Source organism: Mesoplodon densirostris, chromosome 14, assembly GCF_025265405.1.
Source record: "Mesoplodon densirostris isolate mMesDen1 chromosome 14, mMesDen1 primary haplotype, whole genome shotgun sequence".
Lineage (NCBI taxonomy): Eukaryota > Metazoa > Chordata > Mammalia > Artiodactyla > Ziphiidae > Mesoplodon > Mesoplodon densirostris.
In genome coordinates this window covers 30,132,929-30,160,928 of record NC_082674.1, presented here as the reverse complement: position 1 = coordinate 30,160,928, position 28,000 = coordinate 30,132,929, and the positions used below count along the sequence as shown (strand labels likewise).

The window sequence follows — 28,000 nt, the reverse complement described above, 5'->3', positions numbered from 1 at the left end:
TTCGCAACATGGCATTTAATTCTGATTTAACTTCCATGAAATAAACCGTACAAAGATTTCTCAAAGAAATTGAGTCTTCAAACTGCATCTCTGTTTTGTATTATATGCAATAGATTCCCAAGTATAAGAAAATCATAAAACTAAGGCTGTACTTTGCACATGACCATCATATTTAAGTACTATTTAGAAAAACGTGATACTGACTATACACATCTGATTTAGCTTCATAGTTTCTTATCTAAAGAAGTTTTTTAAAGATATTTACCTTCAGTTTTTCTTACATTTCCCTTTCTTTATCACTAGATGAAAATGAATAAGCAATTTGGACATGACATAAATCTAGGATATTCAAAGATACCTATAGAATGAATCTATAGGATAGAAGTTTCCACACAGAAGTTTCCACACAGCATCTGGAGTCAGATTAATTTAAAGGGTGCCTTGACTTTTGAATATAATACTAGATGCAATTATCATAAACTAAACCAGAATATTACAAATGAAGATATTCTAACACAAAGACTTTTAGGATTTTGTTTAGATTATCAATGGTTGTTTTATCCAAATTTTCTTCATTGTCATCCATGGTGTGCCAGACTTCAGGGAAAGGAGATGGTATCAGATGCAAAACTGGAACACCTAACAAGATGAAACAACTTGTAATTAAGTGCATATTTCCCATGAGTAAACTAGAAAGTATCATTCTTCAAGGAAATCTGAGTAGGACTATACTATATACTGTACTATTCTATACTATATAAACACAGCTGATAGTTCATCAGCTTCTGTGTATTTCCCTGTATCTTACCCTTATACTTCAAAGTCATTCATTCGTTAAACAAATGTTAAGTAATTCAGTAAATAATTATAAAGCACTTACTATGTACCAGCCCCTATTTTAGGAATTGAGGGTTCATCAGTGAAAAGGCAAAGCCCTGCTCATATGGAGCTTACATTCTACTAGAGAAAGAAACAAATAAACAAATACAAAAAATAATTTTAGAAAGTGAGAAGGCTTATAAAGAATAGTAAAACAAGGTAAGGGAATAGAGAATGAGAGGCAGACAGTAGGGCCAATAAAGAGGTATTTAAAATCAGGGAAGGCCTCTTTGAGAAACTAACATTTAAATAGATGTAACAAAGGAGAAAGCAAGCTGTGTGAAGATCTGGGGACGAGCATTCCAGGCAGCAGTATTAGCAAGTGCAAAGGTCCTGAGGTAGGAGTGTGCTTGGCCTGCTTGAGGAACGGCAATGTGTTCCTCAAGCAATGTGGCTGGATCAGAGCAATAATTAGAGAGAGAGGTAGGAGGTGATGGCAAGGGAGAAAAGAGTTATAAAATGGAGGCCCTTGTAGGTCATGATAAAGACTTTGGGTTGTTTTCTACTTGATGGCAAGCTACCAGAGCTTTAGAGTAGGGAAGTAACATAATTTGATTGACATTTTTTAAAGATAACTCTTGCTCCTACATAAAGAATAGGGAGGCGGAACTTCTCTAGTGGTGCAGTGGTAAAGAATCCGCCTGCCAATGCAGGGGGCATGGGTTCGAGCCCTGGTTTGGGAAAATCCCACATGCCACAAAGCAACTAAGCCCATGCACTTCAACTACTGAGCCTGCGTGCCTAGAGCCTGTGCTCCATAATGAGAAGCCCCTGCTATGAGAAGCCCATGCACCGCAACCAAGAGTGGGCCCTGCTCGCCACAACTAGAGAAAGCCCGCGCGCATCAACGAAGACCCAACGCAGCCAAAAATAAATAAATTTTTAAAAAGAAAAAGAATATTGCTTCTTTATTAGCAGGAAAACACCAGAGTTACACAAACTATAAGAATACAATCTAGCTCTATGAAAGGGAAGTCAGGATGTCAGAGGTATATGAGATTTGATAAATATTCTATGTGTAGGAAAAAATATAAAAGTGTCCTCAGGGATTTGGAATGACTTTCATAAAAAAAAATAGAAGCCGTGAGATGATTGGTGAATGATTTACTTAATCAGTTATTAAATTGAATGGTTCTTCACACTTCTAGACTGTTGCAAATGCACATAAAATACAATAAATACAATAGGTAAAAAACACACATGTGCAGGCATGCATACATATATACACTCATACATTACCTTTTCTTAAAAATGGAATATGGTCATCCTGAATCACACCTCCATAACCATAATTCTGGAAATACTGCCTCTCCCAAGAGTGATCCTTGAGCAAACCTAATTCATGGAGTTCATTTTCTGCAGATGATAATTAGACAGCAGATGAACATATATTTTTATCTGATCAACAGTCAGATGCATAAGGAGTTTGAAATCTTGACACTTGGTTTTAAAACATTATGCAGTAGTACACCCATGGCAACAACCTCTGAGCTGCAGGAGTCAGGCCTCCCCAGAGGGCCCACGGCCTCTGCCCTCACTGCCCTGGAGGTGGGCGGTGAGACCCCAGGACAGGAACCCAGCCTCTGGCTCCAAAGAAGAATCAGGCCCTAAAAGAGAGCCCTAGCAAAATTAGACAATGGTTCTCCTCTGGTTCGTGATTTTAAAGCTGATTTTGCTGCCACGTTTGGCAAAGCAAGGGCCACTCTGTTCTCCCAGCAGTTCCAAGTCTGGGCCACACACCTGCTTTTGAGGAGGAGAGACCCTACGGGAGCAAAGACGCCCCCAGGCCACACAGCAGGTCGTCAGGGCCGTCACCACCTTGTCCCCTGAGGGCAGGCTGCTTCTCGTTTACAACCAAAGATGGTCAAAAGCATCATTTGTATCTTCAATCAAATCAAGCACTCAAAGGCACAGTAATATTTTGGTAACATTTAAATATTCAAAGCACATGATGAATACGAGTTCACTGTCAGAAATCCTCACAGCATCTCACATGCCTTTCATTCTACAGATGACGCAGCAGGGAGAACATTTCAACCGAGATTTTTAAAAGCCTTTGTCTTTGGTGTCTGTTTTTTTTAAGTTTTCAAACTGTAAATGTTGGGCTTTGTATTTTGATGTAAACTCAGAAGAGTGGCATTTGGGGCCAGTGACCAAAAACCAAACCAAACTTGTAACTGACCATGGATCTTAATAAACCTGTTCTTGGTAAAAAGAAAAAAAAAAAACCCTCTGAGCTGAACTTGGGTGTGGACATTTTGGAGTCCTTCTAAGAGTCACACATGATTCTAGCTTTACAGGTGAGAACCTCCTTAGAATCAGAAACTCAGCAGAACAATGGAGAGATGGAGAATGAGAAAGCTAGAGGAAAATGGAGAGAAAAAACACAGGTGTAGATACTTACAGATCCTCAATCCTGTATGAAGAATGCCTTACGAGGAGACGCAGAGCTTGAAAGGGGAATCCTTAGAGAGAATAGGTATGAAGTACTATACTGAGTGACCACTCTTTGGGAAAGGGATACCTATTATGACTTGCATCAGTGGTTCTCAAAGTGGTCTCTGATCAGCTGCATCAGCACCACCTGGGAACTTGTTAGAAATGCAAATGATCTGGTCCCACCTCAGACCAACTGAATTAGAAATTCTGGGGGTGGGGTCCAGCGATCTGTGGTGTAACAAGCCCCCCGGGTGATTCTAATGCACACTAAACTTTGAGAACCATTGGCCTACATTTCGTCAGTCCTGTCATCTTGCAACATAGAACCTATGTATTACAGGATTACATATAACATGAGCCTATGTTACAAGATGATAAGAGATCACAAGAAGAGTTTAAGACAACTGAATGAAACTTTCCAGGATTGGTTATTTTAATTACTAAATTTAAAGGGTAAAATTAGACCGAGTGGTAAGCATTCATATGTAATGTGATTTTAGGAACATCAAGAAAGCCCTACTATGACCAAAACAATATTCCCATCTGTTTATTGATTATTATAATTCCTTTACCTTAGGATACAACTTTTCCTTATACAATTAGAGATATGGTTTGAAGTGTAAGGATCACCCGGTGGGTTATACAATGGGTTAAAATTGTATTAAGATGTGAGTTACTGATATACATTCATTCCAGTGGAGGAAATAAGAGAAGGGAATCAAATCCTTGACAGAAGGCCAAACCCAATTTCTTGAGGCTACTCAAAGTAAGGAAAACATGCTGTAAGGAAGTGCCCCCAAGAAGCTTACATTAATAATACCATAATAGCAATTCTTTCAAACTAGAAATTTAAATTTGCCATAGATAAGCATCTGAGGTAAAAGTTTCTTTCATAATATTCTAGACCTGGATATTAAGCACGTTCTGAACTCATGGCAAAAGCATGAGTTGAGATGGCAGCATTTTCCCCACTGCTGAGAAGAAAGTACAACCCTATCCTGCTCCAAGAAGTTTGTGTGGCTAGAAAGGAATTCTTAGCCTGATGTTCTTGCCTCAAAGCAGGGCTCCTGGCCTGGATTCTATAATAAAATTCTATCACATGTTCACCTCTCCCTGATGCCAATTTTTTGTGCTTTGTTGTGTTTTGTTTTGGGGTGTTTGTGTGTATGTATGTGGAGAGGGAGGGGTGTATGGAGTGGAGGTACAAAAGAAAGCAGTTATTCTCCTTTTCCTTCTGCAAGCCCCAAGCCTCTCTCCTGAGCCATAGATATCTTTGTTTCCTTGGCTGGTTTGGCCTAACCTTATCTGGTCTCTTCCACTCTCATTTATTTGACACTGAACCTTCTCTTAAATGACTCTTGAAGGATTTTGGCTTGCTGTTGCATCGCCATCTCTTACTCCTTTGGAAAATAAGCAGAGATTGTACTAGATTTTTTTTTTTTTTTTTGCTATACGCGGGCCTCTCACTGTTGTGGCCTCTCCCGTTGCGGAGCACAGGCTCCGGACGTGCAGGCTCAGCGGCCACGGCTCACGGGCCCAGCCGCTCTGCAGCACGTGGGATCTTCCCAGACCGGGGCACGAACACGTGTCCCCTGCATCGGCAGGCGGACTCTCAACCACTGCGCCACCAGGGAAGCCCTGTACTAGATTTAAAAGAAAATCACATCTGCATAAAGCAGAAAATAGAAGATGACAAAGACAGAGATGGAAAAGAAACATTAAAAAATATCTTTTGGTATCATTATGAGGACATAACATTCATCATTATCCAACATGCTTTGCTGAGTTTTCCCTAAAAATGCATTCCATATGCTTCAAACAGGACTCTCAGAAAATATTTCCAAGCCACTTCTAAGGATATGCAAATATGAAATGTAGTATTTTATGTTTCCATTTCAAAATTCAGTTTCATGCAGGAAAATAAAGTTGGCCTTCTAAAAGAGATGAATAGGAATAATAAACTAATCAATAAAGCAAGAAAAAAAGCCAGTAAAGTATATTGTATACTCAAATCGCACACTTAAATCATAAATTCTGAATTTTAAAACTCAGTGTTTGTCAGTGGGAAGAAACCAGGTTTGACTCTTGAATAACAGTGGTGCTTACCAATTGCTTGAAGTCTATGAAACCATCTGGCAGTGTCTGGGAAAAAGTTGGGAAATGTTGGGTTTGGAGCTCCAATTAAATCCAGTAAGATCAATAAGTCCTAAGGGAGAAAAAATATTGTATAATTACTGTCACCAAAATACATTTCATACTCATCAATGGAAAAAAAAATCAGTCAAAACTAACTACACTTTAATAACTGAGAATAAAATGGGGAGCTGTATAAATAAACAAAAGGTTTAATAACATTGTAAGTGAATCCTTTGGGGGAAATTTTTAAATCTTGCTTATGCAATGTGGACAAATGGCAAATTGTAGATTCTTTTTGTCTGTAACCCCAGAAGGATATCACTAAGGATAAATTAGAAGGAGGACATTTGGATAAATATTTCATAAGAAAAAAAAAGAATACATTTGCTTTATTTCAGGTGGGCATGCAAGCCTGTCTGATCTTCTATTCCATTCTAATTAGCCATTTTATCCCCAGTCTATAATAACACCACTGCCAAAGGAGAGCATTTGGATAGTAACTATTTATTCCTTAAAGCAGCATATAAGAAAATTTCCTTGACTAGAAGCTCTATGAGCTTAGTCCCTGGATCTCCTTTTCCTTTTCTATCAAACAAGAAGCTCAAGTTTGCTGACCTCTAAAGGTCCTTTCTGGCTATAAGCCTCTATAATAAACCAGTGTTTCTTAACTTATTTGAGCCATAAAACATCAGCAGGCTTGAGGACTCCCTGAAGACTAACCCAAGATTAAGAACTCCTGATTTATATAAGTGAGGTAAGGTATGGGTAAATATCTAGCATTGATCCTGACGTGTAATAGATAAATATTTTCAGAGTCTATATGACTCTAAAGACATAGTATCTACTAACTCATGAATGATGATTAAATATACTCACTGGGAAAAAATAGTCTTGTTTGAAATAGGAGTATATTCACAAGGTTGGATAAGCTCCTAAGAGTTTGTTTCTGGGGGAAAAAATGGTCTAACTATCACTATGGATTCATATATTTGGACTGGTAAACAAATAACTTTGTTCCTCCTGCCGATGGATCAGGTCTCTTCTCCTCTGAACCCTTTTTAGCCACTTGAGCAAAAGTGATTAAATGAGATACCAGTTATGTTCTCCTAACCCCTTATGAGCTGCCAGTAGGCAATGAGACAGACAGAAAGCCAACATGAGATGTGCTGGATTCACAGAGGACACTGAATGTGGTCATTTGGACTCATAGGGTGAAGGTCAGTGATAGGGCAAAGACAGGGATGAACGGAGAGGGTTAGAAACAGGCTATCAGTTCACAGATAGGGTGAGGGCCAGGGATGGATGGAGCCACAGGGAAGAATGAAGTCTCAGGGGTTCCATGCTGCAGTTAGTGAGGACTCAAATACTGAGTGAAAGTCAAATATGGGAAGGGAGCCAGAATAGGAAGGAAATTCAAAGGTGGGGTAAGGGACTAGGTATGGGCTGTGGGGTCAGAATGGGGGATGAGGAGGGGGCCATAAGCTGCACCCATTACTTGGTAATAGGATCAGGGTTTTAAGGCAGCACTGAAATCTCTCCACCACCATGTCAAAGCACCACGTCAAAACTGACACATCAGGGGCTTCCCTGGTGGCGCAGTGGTTGAGAGTCCGCCTGCCGATGCAGGGGACATGGGTTCATGCCCCGGTCCAGGGGGATCCCACATGCCGCAGAGCGGCTGGGCCCGTGAGCCATGGCCGCTGAGCCTGCGCGTCCGGAGCCTGTGTTCTGCAACGGGAGAGGCCACGGCAGTGAGAGGGCCGCGTACCGCAAAAAAAAAAAAAAAAAAAACTGACACATCAAAATGTCCTATACACACTTGGAGTCACTATAATGCTTTGAAGCCACCGAGGAAATTCTTCACTCTCATCCCCATACTATGTTCCACTCTTACTCCATTTCCCAAGACCCCAGCCTCCTCTGGCTTGACAGAGGCCTCAAAGATGGGATTTGCTCTCTCCACCTCTATACTTACTGGGGGAATGTGCTCCCGTGAGACTGAAATGAATCTGATGTTTCCTTATTCTGAATTTTTACATCATTTTAATTGAGCTCAGTCAACTTCTAACCTAGAATCATTCTTTTTTAGCTCTGGGATTCCTCAAAAACCCAACGCCTGCCAAAAAAATGTTCTATTATAAACACTCTGCTCCAAGAATGCTGTGGCATTTTTAGGTCTTTAATTGGCTTCCCCTCCCTGCCACAGGCTTCCTTTGAATCAGAGTCTGTAGCTGCAGGACCGTGAAAATTACCTGGACTCACCATGCCGTGCAATTGGTTGGTGTCCGTCGCTCCAGGTGGATGTGCAGTTGATGCCATCTTGGAAGCTAAGTGCCGAGACCCATACAGAGAATCTTGAGGAGACCAGTGAAGAAAAGCCTCTTCTCCATCAAAGAAAATTAGCTGGAGTGAGAGATCTGGCTTCGAGTCTGAAGCATCCTGATTTAAAACAAAAACAGTAGAAAAAGAGCAAAAATATGAGAACTAAAAAATAGCACGTTTTCCTATTAACTGGACAAAAAGACAGATGTGCCGTGAAGAAAAGGAAGAAGCCAAAGCAAGTGGAATATGCCAAAATTTATTTTGCACCATTTCCTCTCTGAAAATCATCACGGGTCCCACAGTCTGCAGCCACAGAAATCTCACCTTCTTCACTCCCTCTGAAAATAGAAGTCTTACACTTTTTTCTTACTCCTTAGAGAACACTGGAACTATGGAACTGCAGTGGCAGACACTGTGACACAACACCCAGGTCCCTTTCAGAAGGGTGCATTTTCCCTGTTGCCAGTAGAGGTGTCCGCAGAAGGCCTTCAGTTGTTAGTCCCTTTAAGGATTTTGTCAGCCATGGGGGTTCCTACATCCAGTGACTGGCCTAAGCAGGTGCTGGGGGCTCCAGAGCTCCCCAGGGGTTGACTGAGGCTGTTGTTGAACCTGCATGGCAGCCCGGCTTCTTCCTCTGCCTACTCCCATCTCTTTCCCCTCCCTGCCACAGGTGTTGAGCCAAGGCCACTCCCTACGACGTGATTGAAATGCTAACCTCCACGTCAGAGTGCGCCTCCCAGGGAATCCAACCTGAAACAACGCAAATCTATCTTGCTTCTCACCTTATGTAAGTCTGCAGTGTTGTACTGAGCCTAGGTTCAAGAATCTGCCCTTGGAATGCAACAGAGACCCAAAGAATGGTAATTACAGTCTCTCCCTCAGAGGAACCTACACTTTAGTTGGGTTAGGGAAAGATGAAACAAATACACGGATATGGCAAAATGTACTAGGGGTCACAACTATAACACAGAACTCCTCTGGAAATTGGATAGATTGAGAAGTGGAATCCTTGGAGTGTCAAGGAAGACCTCATGAAAGAGACAGTCACTGAGTGGAAGTTAGGAGGGTGAGTAGGATTCTGATTGATTTTATACTTTCCACTGTCTGACAACTCTCACCTTTCAGATTAGTCCTTCTGGTACCCTATCCCCACAATCCTTCAACCCCATTGGAATCCATAATCTTTTGAAATGTTCACCTTTTCCCAGTCTTTCCTTTACCCTTATGATGTCCTCACTTCACCATATATTCAGCTTAAATTCCAGAGTCAATCATTCTAATTGCTCCCTGCGTACACACTCAACTCCTGTGCCTCTCTCTGCCTTGGTCAAACTCACGTGGCAAAAACATAATATTAAGTCCAACTCTCTGCCTGCTTTGTGCCTGCACTCAGGCAGCTGAACATGGATGAAGAAAAATACACCACCATTTGCTCTCTCCGCCCCTGTGCAGTCCTGGGGAATGTGCTCCCGTTGGAGGAACTGAATCTGATGTTTCCTTAATCTGTTACGGATAACACTTCTCCTCTTATCTAAGGATATTAAAAGAGTGTTCTTTAAGTTATTTTCTGCTCCTGTACACTATTTCTTCTGAGTTCATTTTTCAACTTGTATTATTTGTTTTGCTTCTTTCTTTCATGCTGGAGACGGTCCTCAAATATCTGATCATCCTTTGTGTTCATTTGCATTAAGCAATAAGATACTAAAACACTGATTAGAGACACAGATTGGTTGGCCCCACTGCAGGGCAATCTGATGCCCAGTGAGTGTTTTCACTGAGGATCCCCAAATGTCACTGTCTGTGGGTCTTTTCTATGAGGTGGTTCACATTTTCCAGAGAAGGATCCTCCAGGTTCCTGTCTGATGGGTGTGAGCTAGCTGCTGTCTTTCTCGTGCCGGAAGTGAGGGAAGGTTAGGGAATCTCACTGCTCAGTGTGTAGTCTTTCCCCTAATCTCACTGATTTCCATGAGGCACCTCATTACTGCCCTCCTTTATATCTGGTGTCCCAACATCCAAAACCTCCCTGGTTCAATTTCTCCAGAAAAATATCCTGTCACCTCCTACAAGGGTACAGGTGGAATACTCACCTACCTGCCAACTGTGGGGTAGAAATCTTATATACCTAAGTGCTCCTTATACAGACTTAAAACACTCTCCTCGTCCGCCCTCTGCCTCACTTCTGCCTTCCTTACTGTCCCCTCCCATCCCTGAGCCAGTCAGGATTTTTCAGGGGACCACTGGCTTCCTTTTTCCCCTCTGGGGAATGTGACATCTCTGTACTCTGATATGTCATCTGCCTTTTCTCCATTCACCTTCTGTCTTCATATGGTGGTTTCCAGATGTTCACTGGATTCTTCAAAGATGGAATTTTTCTTGATCGTTTTAGGGTGATTTCATCAGAAGGAGGAAAATGTCTTTATCAAGTGAAAAGTAAGTTATCTTTGTATGGTAATCATTTCAATTGTCTTAATATTACTCCTTAATTAGGCCCCAAGAAAAGGACAGTTTATTGTATTTTGAGTCTCTCATAACTCCTGACAGTACTAAGCACAGGATGTGTCTATCTGTATACTATATATGCACTCAGGGTTTAATAAGAACTCAGTAATGAAACAGATTGTCTCACTGGCAACACGTGTATAGTGCATACATTTGTGAAGACAGTCTAAGTTTCCAGTTGTTTAAAGGGACTTGACTGGTTCCAAAGTTCTAACTCCAAATCAAACAGAACACCAGGGCAGAATAAGACTGCTTGGGACCGGAGACATTCTGTTCATGCCCAGGGCAGAAGCAAAAGGAGGCAGTCTTCATATTCCGCAAGTTTGAAGGTTCGGGTGCCTCAGAAATGTCAACAGCTTGGCGACTCCAGTGTTCAGTGCGATGACTTCCTTTCATTCTCTTCTCTTAGCACCATTTCATTTAGATAGGCATAGACCGTTTTGGACAATTACTCTGAGTCCTGTGAGGCAACGTGCTCTTTTTACTTCTTTTTAGGATTGGCAGAAAAATAACTGTGGCCTTCAACTTCTAATAACTCAGCCTAGTATCTCGGAGCTAGAAAATCTGCATGGCTAGATTTTCTTGTAGTCATTCTTCCTGGCAATATGACAAATGCCTAGTAACCATTGTTAACAGGGTCAGTATGTTACCTGCAGTCTTTCCCCAACCAAGGCTGTATCAGCTAATGCCACAACACTAAGGTGTAAAAACCACCTGAAACTCAGTGGCTTAAAACAACAATCATGAGTTCTGTGGGGTCTGCAGGTCAACTGGGGACAACTGGTCTAGGCTGGAGAAGCTCTGCTTCACCCTGCAGTCATCTAGCTTGCTTCTGCTCCACAAGCCTCTTAGCCTCCTCCTGGGACTGGCAGGCCAGCCAAGGCACGCTCTCCCCATGACAATGGCAAAGACATGACAGAGCAAGTCCAATTGCACAAGCACATTTCCAGCCTCTGTTTGTGTCATCTACTAGCATCTCATTGGCCAAAGCAAGTCAAATAACCAACTCCAGAGACAAGGAATGAGGAAGTACCACCTGCTAAAGTGGAAGGGTACAGCAAAGTTACAAGACAAAAGAGGTGAATGTATAATTACAATCTTATTGCTAGAAGAGGAAGACTGAAAAGAATTGGAACCATCATCCAATCTCCTATCCAGTCTTCTCCCAGGTCACATTCTTCCACCCCTTACCCAACCCATGACGGCTGAAGGACATAAAATATCTCCTTAATACAAATCAAGTTAAAGTACAACTGGAAGAATAAAACTGATACTCTCAAAGTTTGCATTCAAAACCAGTCTTTATTTTTAATTGTCCACATCACTGCTTACCTCTATTAGAAAAGATAATTAAAAGAATGTATGTGTATTTTGTTAATGGAGATCCCCACTCAACAACTCATTCAGTCCTTTCTATTTCTGTTCACCAAAAGCAGGTGTGAATTACATGGAAAAAGGTAAAGGAGCTCACCAAGAGATTGTGAACCCACCACACAGATTGTGTCTTTAAGTCATTCTTCACCTCACTTCATGTCCTTACACTAGAAATGCAAATACGAAAAATTAACCTTTTATATCAGCTTCTGAACTCTCTCACCCAGTTGCTGGGAAAGGATGCTAGTTAAAAGCAGGACAGAGCATGGGACAAAGACATTATAGAAGGTTCAGAAAACAAAACAAAATGAAAAAACAGTGAAAAAGATACTGAGAGGTTATAAACAATTCTTGCTTTCTTCAAATTCAGCATCTAAAGCAAAAATAGAACCAAATATCTCTATTACTTCCATTACAAGATAAATCTTTTACTTCTTTACCCCCCTTGTATCAAAAGCTGGCCCCTTCATAAAGCTTTGAGGGGAAAAGAAGGTATTTGTTGCCTGCGAACAAAGTTTTTTGTTTCTGCTTTGTTGTGTTTACTTGGTTATGAGTGATATCTGAACAAAATGTCTTCATCTAGCTTAGCACTTTTTTTCAATATACACTTAAGAACACAGAGACTGAAATAACATCTGAGAGTCCCAGAAGTATTCTGAGCTGAGAATGTAACAAAAGCTTTGCTATGCTGCACAAAATTGAGCCAAGATTCACAGATAATAACAATAATGTATTTCTGCTTCATGCTTTTCATCTTGATGTGTCTGAATTACCCACTGTCTACTTCAGAACCACTAGCAGAAACTCCCTCCTTGACTCAAGGCCGCCACATCTCAGTATGGAAGGCTGTGATGTTCCATGACTATATAAACAAGAAGAAGTAAACATAATTCTCCTACACATGCCTGTACCAACCTTCCACCTTCTTCATTTTTTGCAAAAAGAAAACAATGGTTTTTTTAAATTTGATGTGTATTCATAACTAAGAAATCAAGTGCCAATGAATGAATATACTGTCATGTACTTATTGCCCATGGTGGACATTTTAAATAATATAATCTTCCAATTAATATTATTTCAACTTCATTTCATTTTGCAACAAATTAGTACAAAATGTACAGAAAGCCTACACTTCTAAATGGCTTTCTCACTCACCCAAGGATTCTAGAATTCACTCTGAATTACTGCTAACATGTTTTATCTCAGGAATCTACAAGAGGGAAACAGATACCTTCAACGAAAGGAGTTGCTTGTCTACGGCCCGGGCAAGTTCCAGTATCATCGCACATGGCACAGCTGAATCAGTGGCTCCCACAAACACTCTGTTGTCCCAATGAGGAAAATACTTGGAGTCATAGTGACAGGCGAGGACCAAGTGTCGTTTAGCAGTGGGATTGAGGGTGCTGATAATATTTGAGAAAGACCGGTACCCATAGGGTGTCTGACTCAAGAAGGTATCCACTTCCAAGACCCAGTCAGCTTGAAGTCTCTGAATTCTCTGCATGATGTGCTGATCAAAACAAAAAACAAAATTTCAGCTCTAGACAGTTAAATTTTATGTAATGCCTTTCAAGTTAAAAATGCAATCCATGCTTATTATATGAAGCAAGGATGTTTAAAGGAAAAGCTAATCCTCTCCCTCTCCCTTAACCTCCGCCTGCCAATCCAACTCAACCAACTGTTAACATTACCAATGTTAAGAGTCTGCTGTATATCTTTCCACACTCCTTGTTTATACAAACATGTACTAGCACTCAAACACGTATACTTGGCCGAGGGATGTATATTCTTATAGGAACAGAATCCTACTCTATATCTGCTCTGCTCCTTGCCCCTCTCACTTAACAGTGTATCATGGACATCTCTGCACATCAGGAGAGAGAGCTCCAGTTCAGTATATATTAAAGCCCACTTTTAATATTTCTAGGAGGATAACAAGACAGGTTTGAGAAATTACATATACTAGGTGGGTCGTACAGGTCATAACTTCTACTCTAAGCTCTTTGAGGGTGAGAATTGCACACGGCAGCTCTTTTTGTCCGAAGCACTTAGTATGTGCCTCCAGTCAGCAAATATTTCATAATGTAACAAACACTAACAAAAAATACTAATGCTCACCTGTTAAGGATAATTCACAGAGAGTCCCGTTACAAGGGGATGGTTGGGGGATATTTGAGGCTCTGCCCGCTCTAAGAATCAACAAGCAACTCTGAACCATAATGACATATCAAGCAGTTTTCCCTTTCCATTCAAGGCAGGTCCAGACCTACTGCAAATGCTGGTGAAAATAAGAAAGAATCTATTTTCCTATCTCTCCTGGTCATCTTGGGCTTTGTGAGCAACACGGTGACTGACAGGGAAAAGCAGCAGATGGAAAAGAAACACCTCTTCAGGGACTGGAGGTGTCTTCTTAAAGAATCTAGGGCTTCCCTGGTGGCACAGTGGCTAAGAATCCGCCTGCCAATGCAGGGGACACGGGTTCAAGCCCTTGTCTGGGAAGATCCCACATGCTGCAGATCAGCTGAGCCCGTGAGCCACAACTACTGAGCCCGCGTGCCACAACTACTGAAGCCCGCGCACCTAGGGCCCGTGCTCCACAACAAAAGAAGCCACCGCAATGAGAACCCTGCACACCGCAGTGAAAAGTAGCCCCTGCTCGCCACAACTAGAGAGCCCGCACACAGCAAAAAAGACCCAATGCAGCCAAAAATAAATAAAATAAATAAATGTATTAAAAAAATAAAAAGAATCTAGAGTTTGTGGTGTGAAAAGGTACAGGTGAGTTCATTGCTGTTCCATTTGCCCTTTCCTATCTTTATTTTCCCTTTGCTTTATTTTCCTCACTATGGTCCATTTATTTCATTTTGAAATATTATACAGATTTTTGTAAGTTGCCTTAAAAAATTATTTTTAAGTCACACAACAAACTAACCATCAACACATCCGGCGGGGATGGACCTTGAGGTGATAAACAAATAACTTATAATGACTGGAAAAGAATGGGAGATTCCCCTCCACACACGACTTTCTAGTCTAGCCAAGTCTTGTGTGACCTGCCCTAACTAATGTGACATGACACGTAGGCAAGGGCCTTGGAACAACTGTGGCAGGAAGCTTCCAGGAAGAGGAAAACTAAGCCAGAGGGAGGACAGTGATTCTACAGTCAGTCCTGCAAAAGCCAAATAAACAAACAGTTTCCCAGATATTCACTCCTTGCTCTCTGTCAGGAGGTGGACTTTGGCCTAAAGAGCATGTATACACAGTACCTTACCTTTTCTATTACACATTTACAGGTTGTCTTTTCATATAAAAATAATTTTTAAAACTTTATAACCTTTTTGAAATTATCACTCATATCTCATTTATTTTGTTATTCTCCACAATTCTTAGTGCTGAGCTTTGTACACAGTAGGCTATCAGTAAATATGGGTTGATTATAACAAATAAGTTATTCTCAATGAGAGTATATAAAATTATATGATATGGAACATTAATAGTTTGACTAGAGAGAAATCACTGCATCTAAGACAAGTTTTCCAGAGAATGTGAAAATAAGTTATCCTCAGACTTTGGCGAAAAGAAAGTTTTCCATGAAAGGGGTCAATCTTAAAAAAAAATAAAAAGCACATCCTCCAGAACATCTGGTATCCAGATGATGAACTGCTCCATAAAATGTGTTCAATACCAATAGCTGCCTGCATGCTTACAAAATGAATTGGGATTTTAAAAAATATATCTGTTAGCTTTGCTCAGCTGAAGTCTCACACACAAACTCATTCCTCATCCAGTGAACAGGTTTTGGCCATAATTTCTGATATCTGTGTTGACACTAAAATCCACAAAAGCATCAGCAAAAAGAGTTCTGCCTGAACTAACATCTTTTATTCAGTATAAATATTTTTATTTATCTTAGCAACTAATTTCTTTATAAACAATCAAATTGGCTGCATAATCTAATTAGGTCACCAATATCCTTTATTGTTGAGCTTTTGGCTTGCAGACTTAGTCTGCAAGTTCCCACTATAATTCTCAAGAGTAGGCTCCAAAAGCTACTGCTCTTCTCACTAGAGTGCCCCTAAACAGGGAGTGCTTGGCTATGAGAGGGCATCTAAAGCAGCTGTATTTCTCTAACTACAGGTAGCAAAAGCCTCTGCCTACCAGGCATGCTAAAATGCAATTTAGAATACAGACTGTATTTTGGATTTCTATACATCTATCTTTTTACATAGGGAAGGGAGAAAAGAGACAAAGGGAGATGGATAGATTGAGACAGAGAGAGATGGAGATTGAAAAGAGAGACAAAGAAAAGGATATGAAAATAGAGGGGGAGACAAGGAGAGAGAGACAGAGACAGGCCAAGAGTGGCAGTGGAGAGACAGAGAGGAAGAGAAAGATAAAAGTAAACATGGCATTCTACTTCCTGGGGAGGAAGGCCCCAGGGGATTTTAGGTTAACACTGGTGAATGATCCTGGGCCAAATTAATTAAACTTACATTCTCATTTCCAAGTTCTGAGAAACACTGTCATTAGTAGACCAGATTTGTTTGGAGGAAGCAGATCCTGTGATATTTGCAGTAAGTCTGCAAACAGACCAATGTCTGGATGCTGAACCCTGCCACTGGGGACTTCAGGTTCCTCCTTCCTCTTGGGTGGACCATATATTAGTCTCTCAGGCTCCAAGCTGAAGGCCCTCCACCCAGAGCCCTCCATTCAGGGATACACATACCTTTCAATGAAGAAGCCTAGCTTTAGCTACTCAGATGCACTGGACATACATAGGGGATTTTAACCACCAAGTTTCTAGCTTGCCTCTTTTAGACAAAGTTTCTGGCTTGCTCCTTAGTGAGACTTTACCACCCTGATTTTTTAAATTTATTTTTTATTCCTCTCTCAGCTAGAAATCACTGAAATCCTCTAAAATTTAATACTTTCCAAGTATTAAATTTACAAATAAAGTATCTTCTCAAATAAAAATATTCTAAAAATCCAACAGGCAGCTTTAGGCCCATTGATCAGAGACAATAAAAATGCAGACTATGGGATATTGTTCCCATATTATCTTCTGAAAGGGAATTCAGAGCAATGCACATCTTTATTGATAACTGCTAAAACTTAAATCACTAACCAATTTTATATCAAGTCCACACTTTGTTTAGATTTTAGAGTCTTCTTTAATTATAACGCTGAAACTCTATGAATTATAAAACATCTGATCTAGTGCTCAAAAATGCCTTAGGAGAAAAAAATAATTTTCCACCAATCTTGTCAAAATGGAGTTCAGAGTAAAAGGTACTAATCCTAGTCAAATTAAAGCCATTAAGTGGAGTTCCCTCATAATAACTCAGTGTCATCTACCTCATCTTCAAAAGAGGAAACCATTTATCTTCCACAGCTTAGGGGACAGCTTTCCTAAAACTCATGGTAATTTTCTTTCCCCAAAATTATAAAATCAAATCTCTTAAGTGAGATTTCTAACACAACCATCCTGTTAGGACTACTACTCTGTCAGCCAGCCCATGGGCAGGTAGCCCAGCTATTCCCAGCACATTCCAAAGTACCGTCAATAAATTTCTCACTTGCCTCCACCCCACATGACATGGAAGATGTTATTATGGATTCTGTAACACTTTTAAATGAATATGAATTTTTAAAACCACCACAGAACCTATGTGTATTATTTGTGAAATCTATTCTGTTGAAGTTAAATATCAAATAGCAATATTTGTTGTCTTTATGGCTTTCTAGAGGTCACAGGCAAGGAACCTCAAGTCTGAAGTATGCACATACATTTCTCGGTATATACTTGGCCTTCTGAGCAAATGGTATGGGGAAATGAAAAAAGTGGAGATAAGTGAGCACTACAGACCTAGATTTTCTCTAATGAGGAACTGAGGATTTGGGGAAGACCCAGTAAGTGCCCTGAACTTCTTTTAAAAAATGCTTGGGAGACGAGGCCCAGGGGAGGTCACTGAAAAGCATGGTATGCGCCTCACTCTCTGACCAGGGCCTGAGAAGATACAGAGCTGGACACATTTGTAAGCACACACCACAGAGCTGGTCTCTCCCTGCTACCACTCTCCAGGGATTGGATGGAGAGGTCAAGCAGATACCAGTCCGGGTTCTGGCCTCATCACTGCTACGTGTACAACCTTGAGCAAGTTAATTTGCATACTTAAGCCTCAGGTCTTTTTTTTTTTTAATTTATTTAATTTTATTTATTTTTGGCTGCATTGGGTCTTCGTTGCTGCACGTAGGCTTTTCTCTAGTTGCGGCGAGCAGGGGCTACTCTTCGTTGTGGTGCGCAGGCTTATTGTCGTGGCTTCTCTTGTTGCGGAGCACAGGCTCTAGGTGCACGGGCTTCAGTAGTTGTGGCTCGCGGGCTCTAGAGCGCAGGCTCAGTAGTTGTGGCGCACAGGTTAGTTGCTCCGCGGCATGTGGGATCTTCCCAGACCAGGGCTCGAACCCGTGTCTCCTGCATTGGAGGGCGGATTCCTAACCACTGCGCCACCACAGTAGCCCCCTCAGGTCTTTTTTAATCTGTAGCACTGGGAGAACAATTGTACCCACAATTATTGTGTGGACGGAATGAGCTGATCCATGCAAAGACCTCTGTAAAGTGCCTGACCTGAAAAAAGTGCCAGATGAACATCAGCCATCATCAGCATTATTCCTCACTCTGCCTAGAGCTTAGAAAGAACTAAGGTGCTCTTTGGGTCTCTGCCACCTAAGTCCTTAGGGGAAGCAAGAGCTGTTTGGATAGAAGACAAGAGGCTAATGGGGCAACAGACAATGGCATCTGGGCTCAACTTGAAAAGCAGAAGCCAAATACTAGATAGAAAGGAAGAGCCCACCAGCTGTGCTGCCAGGCCTTGCAGGTGTCACTCTGTCACAGCAGCGGAGTGCCAAGGTGTTTGCCTGAAGTGTTAGGGCAGGTGGGCTACTCTCAGAGGAGGATATGAGAGGCCAGCCTCACCCCATTCCTTCCCAAGTTGCCCCTTAAAATGGGGCTACTTTGAAAAAATAGTCATTCAGAGCTGGGGTTTCAGATTGCTTAAGAGGACTGACACTAAGGAGACAGAGAGACATTCAGGTCTAGCCCACCTTATGGCTTAATTTACCCTCTATAACAGTGCCTTTCAAACTGCAGTGTGCAAATCAGTGTGCCTTGAAAACAGATTAGTGGGTCATGACCAGCTTTTAAAAAATAATAATAATAAATAGTAAAATAGAATTAATATCAGGGTAGATTGCAGGTAATAGGGGTATTTTTCATGAAACTTTTGTATCAGTTAACTCTATGTTTGTGTGTATAAAATGTAAAATATATATATTTGTTTACCATGGGTCAGAGTCAGAAGCCTGAGAAGCATTGTACTGGACAGAGTAGCTTATCACTGATCTTGACTCTCCCTCCTGGGATAATACAATTTCCCAAAGGGGAATAAAGGCTTGTTAGGACAGTAACTCACTCTTGACCCAGAGCGGTTAAGAAAGAAATGTCCAAGCCTGTTGATATTGGGTGTTTAGGGTCCAAGAACACTCGGTTGGGTACCTGGGGTTGTGTTATAGAAATGATCAAGACTTGAGTACTTAGTACACTGTCTGATGTTGCACCCCAGACAGAGATTTCACACATAAATTGATTTAGGTTAACATGCATCTTTTAATTCAGAACAGATATTTGCTCTCAGTTGTTTGGTTTTCTGGGTGCTTATTTTAGTGAAAAAGATGAGATGACAGATCTGAATATCAGACAGCTCAGCACTTCAGGCATAATGTTATCTCTCATGTGAAAGCAAAGTGTTCGACAACCTTCAGGTTTGTGTGCTGTTTTCTCACCTGGCGAGCAGCATAGCTTCCAGGGGATCCAGGATATCGCTCAATCAGCAACGGTCGTAAGTCATTTTGCCACATTTCAGAAATACTGGTGCCTTCTGCAACTTGTCGAAGAGATGATAAATTCAAAAGGGCTGGTTGGTGATAATTCTGAGGATCAAATAAAATTATTTAACTGGCTATCATTTCATAATATGTTTAAGACTTATCCTGAGACACTTTCAATTGTAAAATATTCGCTTTGAACCTCAAAATAAAGGGATAGCTCTTACGTTATACAAAGTAAATTAAACTACTCAACTTTAAAATTGGCCCCTTAGATCTAGAACTTAAACTGTTTTGGCAGCTTGTTTTTAAAACAGAATTAATATAATGCTTTGAACCTGAGAATTAATATTTAACACTTATAGCCTGTGTAATTTTAATAATTTTTGTACAATTGCTTTGTAAAACTAAGGTTTACAAATAACAATTGATATCCTAGTCTTAAGAAAACTTAATATTTCAAAAACTACTGCCAAAAAACAATATAATTTGTTAGCATAATTGCTTTATAAAAGCCAATGAGGTCTTACAGAATAAGTATATTCTTGGGGTGAGAGAAACTAGATTCAAAGTTTCTGGCTGCCATTTATAGGTTGTATGACCTTGGGCAGGTCCCTTAAATTCACATTCCCCTCAAAATACCAATAAAGGAATTTGAGCTAAATCTGCACTGTCCAATGTGGTAGCCACAGGCCACATGTGCCCATTAAGCTCCTGAAATGTAGACAGTCAATATGTGTAATACACATATTGAATTTCAAAGACCTAGCATGAAAAAAATGTAAAAGATCTCGCTAATAATTTTTATAGTGATTACACGTTGAAATGAAAATTTTTGATATATTGAGTTAAATAAAATATAGTATTAAAATTGGTTTCACCTATTGTCTTTTACTTTTTTAATAGAGCTACTAGAAAAATTTAAATTACATATGTGCTTCACATTATATGTTGCTATTGAATAGCACTAACCTAGATGATTGCTGCAATTCTTTTCAGCCAGAGCTTGATGATTCTATAACCCACTAAATAGTACACTTTTTGCCTTCAGTGAAAATTATTTTAATATTCTATTAATGCTCACACTCTTTGGTACACTTATGTATTAATTAAGTGAACCTTAATTTAAGCAGCTGAACAAACATAACATTCAAATTTGTATTTTGGATATGACTTTACATGTGATACGAGTAATGATGAATCATTCATTCATTACATGTTTATCAGGTACTCAATGATGGAATGTGTTACTCCTTCCCATAGGGAACAGTGTGATTCGTTGATCAGAGGATTTCTTCCCTAAGGGGAATGTTGAAGGTAACATAAATTCTTTGCAATGCAAAACAGAGCTCAGGGGAGCCCTGTCTATTTTACAGCTTTTTCCAAGACCAGTGTAAATTGACTATGTCTAAGTTATCACATGGCTATCTTCACTCCATGGGACACTGTGGAATTAGAGAATGCTTGTTGCCTAATTACTTTATACCCATCTACACTTTGCTATGCTTCAGCATCACTCTCAGGTATTATCATGCAAAGAGTGTGGGCTGTGGGTCCAGGCAGCCCCCCTTCAACTCAGCCTCTCAACTCAACTCTCCACCACTTACTAGCTGGCCAGGTTACTTAACCTCATTAAGGCTTAACATTCTCATCTGTAAAAGGGAGGTAATAACACCTACTTCCTAGGGTAATTACAATTAAGTGAGCTAATACATGTAAACTGCCTCAGTAACTATTCAGAAAGTTTTATTAGTTCTATTACCTTTCATTAGTTCTATTACCGTCTACCAAACATTAAGAGGGATAGAATAGAATTCCAAGCTGGAAAGGCTGCTGAGAGATGATTATCATCCAATCTCTTTGCTTTCTGTCAGTGGAAACTGAGTCAGAGAAACCAACTGATTTTCCCAAGGTTGTAGAAGAGTTACAGGTAAGTTCGAGAGGAAGGATCCTGGTCCTGTAGCTTCCCCATCCCGTGCTAGTTCTCCTCTGCCTTCCTACACTGCCTGTGCACTTCCACTGTAAAACACAGTGTATCGATGCTGTATCTGGAACATCTTAAGGTTTGTGTTTATTTACTGGTAATACATTTTAAAATATATTTCCTTAGTAAATTTGTTGCTGCAGCCTTTAAACTCCTTGGTACCTCAGATCTAAGTCCTCCTGTTAACTCTCAAACAGCACTTTGAGAAGAAAGAAGGAGCTGAAAGACAACAATACAAATGTGAGAAGTGAAAAGAGAATGGAGGCAAGAAGTTGGAAACTTACATGGTTAATTATTACTTAACACGGCCAACAAGAGCCTGCGGTCTCTCCTGCCTCACAAGCCCCATGCAGGGCCACTCGCCCTGGCTCACCATGCTTCAGTCACCTGGCATTCTTCCAGGACCCAAAGCAGTGTGAGCCTCAGGCCTCCCAGGGCCTTTGCATTGTGGTGCCTTCTACCTTGAAGGCTTTCCCCTTCCTCTTCACCTGGCTAACTCCTGCTCAGTTCAGGTTGTAGCTCAGAGGCCTTGTGTGTTTACTTGTTTAATGTCTGATTTCATGCAAGAGGTCAACTCCAGGAGGACAGGAACTCTCTCTCTTATTTTCCACTCTCTCCCCAGAACCACACAGTACCCAGCTCACGTGGCACACTCAATAAATACTGGATGAATTCATCAAATGTGGAATTGACAGATGAACTATTTTTCTAAAATAGTTCAACTTCACTAAGATTATGTTTACATAATAATAAAGTAAAATGGGCATGTTTGCCATCATATATACCAAATCAGTTGAATGAACAGAAATTATAAAGTCAGGAAAGACAAGTGGCTGCCTGCTGCAAAGGGCCAGGAAGTACTGTGGGTCAATGTTGGTGGGCTTTGTTCTTTTTGAATCTCTGAGAGTCGATGCTTGTGATAATTTAGAGTTGAGTTGGCCCAGTAGTCATTGTGACAATCAAGAACTGTTGTGTCAAAGGCTGTTTGGCCAGGGGCTCCTTTTCTATGTACTATCTATTACTCCATCCCAGAACCTACCTGGTCACTGTGGTCCTTCACTCCATGTCCACAGTGAAAGGAAATCAAGCTGATGTGTAAATGGGCAATTTATATTAAAGATTGCTGCCATGACCCCCCCCTACTGCCCACCTGCCCAGTGGGGTGGAGTGTCACTCCAGGACCCTTTGTTTTGGACCTGTAAGATCCCCCTGTCCAATAAATCATTGATGTCTCTGTCACTGTCACCGGGCTCTTTCTCTGGCCTTGAAACTAGGCAACTACAAGGCTTGCAGGCCTGCGGGATACAGTCCAACAATTGGTGAGCCAAACAGGAGGCCAAGGAAATTCCCGTGAGCCCCAAGATGTTGGGAAATAAGGATGGGGAGGAAGAAGATAGATATATAAATAGGTGATTTATGGAGGCTTGAAAGAGTTCTTAAGAGATTTAAGAAAAAATGGGAGCAAAATAAATAACCCTCCAGCATCTCTACCTGTAACAGATATCGTGGATGAAACGTAGTTGACAAATAGCACCAAAAAATGCTTAATGGATGAATAAAGGGTAAGCTCAGCAGAGAGGCCCATCAGTGCTCCTGAATACAGACACTTACCTGTGTTGATCCTCAATCTCCTGGGCTTACCCACTTAATGAACATACTTCAGTAAAGTGCCCTCCTTCACCCTGCCTCCCTGGGAATAAAGATGCCCCTGTGAAATCATTGGGAAAAGCTTCCCAATCAGTGATGGATAGAGAAGGGGAAACAGTCACACTCAGTTAATTACTTAAGCCTTTCTATTGATAATTATTAAAGCCCTGAATGGAAAAGCATTCACTTTTTCCAAACTAAATGGCATCCATTCTATTTTTATGGAGGCTGACTCTCAGAATCCAATAAATCTAAACATTTATGTGGGGCTGAGAGGAAGGAGGAAGAGGGGACACCTGGAAAGAAAGTGTGGGCTGGGCATGAGGAGAGTAAACAAATGAGGCAAAACTATGTTGAGCCCAATGTTAAATGCCAACCCCCAATTATTCTAGGTGTATTTCAGTTAAAAGGCATGTAGACAATTTTCTATTTGTACAGGCATTCTCAGAGGAATGAGTCTCTATTACAGCCCCTGCCTTGTCTTTCATCCAGGCAGAAAGGACAATAAGTCTGCTCTGGGTGACAAGAATCTTTCAGCTAAAAAAGTGTGACCCAGATATCCTACAGCATCTCCTCTGGACTAATCACATGGTGCCAGGCCAAAGAGGAGTTTAATTACATAATTTGTAGAGCTGGCCCAGCTTGCAGAGGTATTTGAGGTCTCAAACCATTGAATTAAAGGGAGAACATTACAGAAGCATAGCCAATTCAATTCTAGTTTCCATCCCATATGAGCGTCTCCCAGACAGCACTCTGATTAACACCTGTGTCTACTGCAAATTCAACCCAGCCAGCATTTACTGAACTCTTTCTGTGTCAGATGCCACTGATATTACAAATGTAGTTGTGGAACAGTTGGGAAGTGAATAAGATAAAGTTCTGTCTTCTTTAAAGGCTAGCAGCCCTCTATCTAAAAGCAAAGTAGTACAGGCTTTGAAAACAATAATTTAGGGCCAAATCGCAGCTCCCTCACTTACTAGCTGTGACTAGGAAAAGCTTCCTTATCTGTATAATGGATGTCATAGTACTTACCTGCCAGATGGTAGAAGCTGAAAAATGGCACATTTTCTTTCTCCCTCTACCACCAATACCCAGGCTACCACTGGTCCCCTGTCCCTTCCTTGGAGTCTCCATTGCTGCTTCATGATTCATAAGAATCATGATGGGTAGAGGGGTAGATGGCTAAGAACTTTTAGAACCATGGAGGAGGGGAACCCTAAGATTTTTTAGAATATATGTGGCTCCAGAAGCAGAAGAATGTGAAATGCTGTGAAAGCAGTAATTGTCCTCCAGAACTACCCTGGAGGAGGACTGTTAGGTGGGGCCAACTTTCCTTTTCAAGGTTCCTCTGTTCAAAAAATCTGTCCCTCCACCCTCAATATGACTCGAATAATAAAGGAAAATTCTACCAATTAAAATATGTTGGGTCCCAGCTTTATGATAAAGTTTGGAAACAACCTAACTATCCGATAATAAAGGGATAGTTAAACTAAGGAAAGATGAGGGCTCTTCAGTTTGCTGCTGTAATGGTGGTCAAGTTTCCTCATCTGTAAATTGGGGATGAACGTACCCTCCTCACAGGGGCACAGTGAGATTCAAGTCAGATGCTTATATATAGAATCCTGGTACCCAGATGCCAATGCCCCTAAATATATACCTGTGGGCCCACCTGTGAATCTAACAACTTATAGTATTACTTCTATGGAAAACAATGTTTATAAGTTTCAAATAAGCAAATCACAGTCTTCTAAACACAACCAAAAATTAGGGTTGAACTGTTTTTACATATTAGATCCCACTGTTAGAGACACACCTTTATTTCAAAGCAAAGAAAATGGATTTCATAATCAATGCTTCCTTTACCACACCTCACCTTTCAGCAGACCAGTGTGCCAAGGGCACATCCCACATGACTAATAGCTAAATGCCATTCAGAGCAGGAAGGCTTGTATTTTAGTGTGGATTAATTCATTTCCCAGGCTGCAAACTGTACGTGACATCTGGAAGACTTTATGAAAGCCTGGAGAGTAAGGGAGGGCAGGGGGAACCAGAAATCAGGAATTGTCATGGTTGATTTTGTCATTTGCTTCATTAGCTTGCACCACTTTAAAGGAAACAATTTCCCAATAGAAAAGCGACCAGAAGTTTCTTCAATATAAAAGGGATTCGTGCTTTAAAAGACATTTCTCAAAAGTTAGAGTCTCATTCATTTAAAACATTGTAAGAATCCAGCACCTTCTCCCACCCACAAATACATCCTGCCTGTAGATGATCCCTTCAGAGCAGCTCCTTCAAACAGTCCCCACCTCATTTAGTCCCATTCATGTCCACGTATCATAGACACATTTGATGGCTCCACATTCCAGTAGTTAATGCCCCTTCCCAATTTCTGGTCAGGAAGGAGAAGATTTAAGTCTGTGCTGAATTCCCATGGGAAGCCTTTCTTTCTTTTTCTTTTTGCTAAGATTTTGCTGATTTATTTTTTTTAATAGAGCTTTATTGTAGTATAATTGCTTCACAATACTGTGTTAGTTTCTGTTGTATAACAACAGAAAGTGAATCAGCCATATGCATACATATGTCCCCATATCCCCTCCCTCTTGAGCCTCCCTCCCACCCTCCCTATCCCATCCCTCCAGGTAATAGCAAAGCACGGAGCTGATCTCCCTGTGCTATGTGGCTGCTTCCCACTAGCTAACTGTTTTACATTAGGTAGTGTATATATGTCGATGCTACTCTCACTTCACAACAGCTTCCCCCCTCCGCCCCCATCAAGTCCATTCTCTACATCTGTGTCTTTATTCCTGCCCTGCCACTTGGTTCAACAGTACCTTTTTTTTTTTTAGATCCATATATATGTGTTAGTATACAGTATTTGTTTTTCTCTTTCTGACTTACTTCACTCTGTATGACAGACTCTAGGTCCATCCACCTCACTACAAATAACTCAATTTCATTCCTTTTTATGGCTGAGTAATATTCCATTGTATATATGTGCCACATCTTCTTTATCCATTCATCTGTCGATGGACACTTAGGTTGCTTTCATGTCCTGGCTATTTATTGTAAACAGTGCTGCAATGAACATTGTGGTACATGTCCGTTTTGGAATTACGGTTTTTCTCAGGGTATGTGCCCAGTAGTGGGATTGCTGGGTCACATGGTAGTTCTATTTTTAGTTTTTTAAGGAACCTCCATACTGTTCTCCACAGTGATGGAAATAAAAACAAAAATACAAAAAAAAAACCCCAAAATAAACAATTAAACTTAAAAGCTTTTGCACAGCAAAGGAAGCTTTTCTTATAATGAAGTTATTCTTGGGTTGACTACCCTCATCCTCCCCAGGTTCCCTATGGCTAGTGGTGTCCATGTGTAAGTGGGGCATGTTGTGGCCCTTGAATGGTGAAGCTGTAAGTATCACCCAGAGAGCTGAAGTGGGCTATTCATACACATCGCCTGTGGCTGGGCAGGAGGGGCATGTGGACCATGAGAGGGTCTATGCATTCACATTATGTCCTGGATTTCCAAGCTGTGAATCAATACTGGCAGACTGTAAGCATTTAAACGATCTGTTCAACAACACTGTCAAAGTTTATATCCCTTTACGTTGCTGCTTTTCTTAGTATCTTTAAAAGTATACCATTTACTCCAATACCATTAACCTTTGCTTAAGTCCCTAGAAATTTCAGGGTTTCAAAACTGTTACACAAGAAAGGGAAATAATTGTGAACCTATATACTTCACACAAAGGGAACTTGCCAATCACTTTTATCCTAAGTTCCTTATGTGAAATCTCCAACTCTATACATTTCTCTGACAATTGCATTTTACTGTCTTTTGAGAAATATATATATATAAAGTAAAGCATGTCTCCAGTTAAGCTCCTTCGTTCGGAGCTGATCCGCTTAAAAATCTAAAACAGACTGACAGTGACACTGGACCGTGCTGAGACTGCATGAAAACCTCAACGTCGGGAGGGCTTCCTTGGATGCCGCGGCGAGGAAGCGGTGGGCACACCGCCAGACGCGCCCAGCACCCCGGCGGCCGGGAGCGCAGAGACCGCTGGCCTCGCGTGTCCCGAGCGGGCGGCGGCGCGGCGATGCACCCTCACCTCCCGGCTCCGCCACCGCAGGCGAGTCACACTTCCTGTGCCTATCAGTACCCGCATCCGACCGCAGCCGAGCTGAGGCTGGTGACATCACCCAGCTCCCGTGGCATCTCCAAAGCAGCCCCGCGGCCAGCGAGGACGCAGAGCCCCGACTCCTCGGGGCGCAGGGGCCGGGGACCTCGGCTCTGCCCCGCCTCCCATCCTACCTAGGTGGGGGTCACGGGACTCTTGAGTCCCCGCACCCGCAAGAGCCTCCCAGGTACAATCGCCCAGCAGCAGCCCCTCACCTTCTCCTGGGTCCACTCTGCCGCTCCCCGACTGACCCCCCGGGACACCAGGGGCAGGGCGGCCAACAGCAGCAGCAAACGGAGGGTGTCCACGACGCGCAGGTCCCTGCCGCCTGCCATCTCTCCTGGGCTCTCTGGGCGCCGGTTCCCCGAGCCGCAGGCGGTCACGAGCCCGGGAACGCGCGTCCTTCGCCTTCCCCCTTCTCCACCCTTGGGTCGACTGCGCCCGCCTCCCCATCGCCTCCCGGTCGCCGCCCCACTGCGCTGCGCAGGCCGAAGCCGCAGCTCTCCAACACCACCCACCACCTTAGCAACCCGGGGTCTGGGCTGTCCTGAGAGGCACAAGCTTCCGAATCCATGGGAACAGAGACGGCCACTTCCTTGTCTAGGAGAGGAAGAAAGGAAGTAGGGAAGAGACATGGAAGAAGCATTTTTATGATCTCC

General features: G+C 41.6%; 1 protein-coding gene across 1 annotated transcript; it reads right to left on the bottom strand.

The window, feature by feature from the left end:
• On the bottom strand, positions 1-27,791 carry QPCT (glutaminyl-peptide cyclotransferase). The gene is made up of 7 exons (XM_060117263.1): positions 27,557-27,791; positions 19,489-19,635; positions 12,881-13,159; positions 7,717-7,893; positions 5,425-5,524; positions 2,119-2,235; positions 1-639 (listed from the first exon to the last, which is right to left on the bottom strand). The coding sequence occupies exons 1-7, from the start codon at positions 27,674-27,676 to the stop codon at positions 494-496; spliced, it is 1,086 nt and encodes a 361-aa protein (XP_059973246.1). The 5' UTR covers positions 27,677-27,791; the 3' UTR covers positions 1-493.
• Between the last annotated feature and the right edge of the window lie 209 nt (positions 27,792-28,000).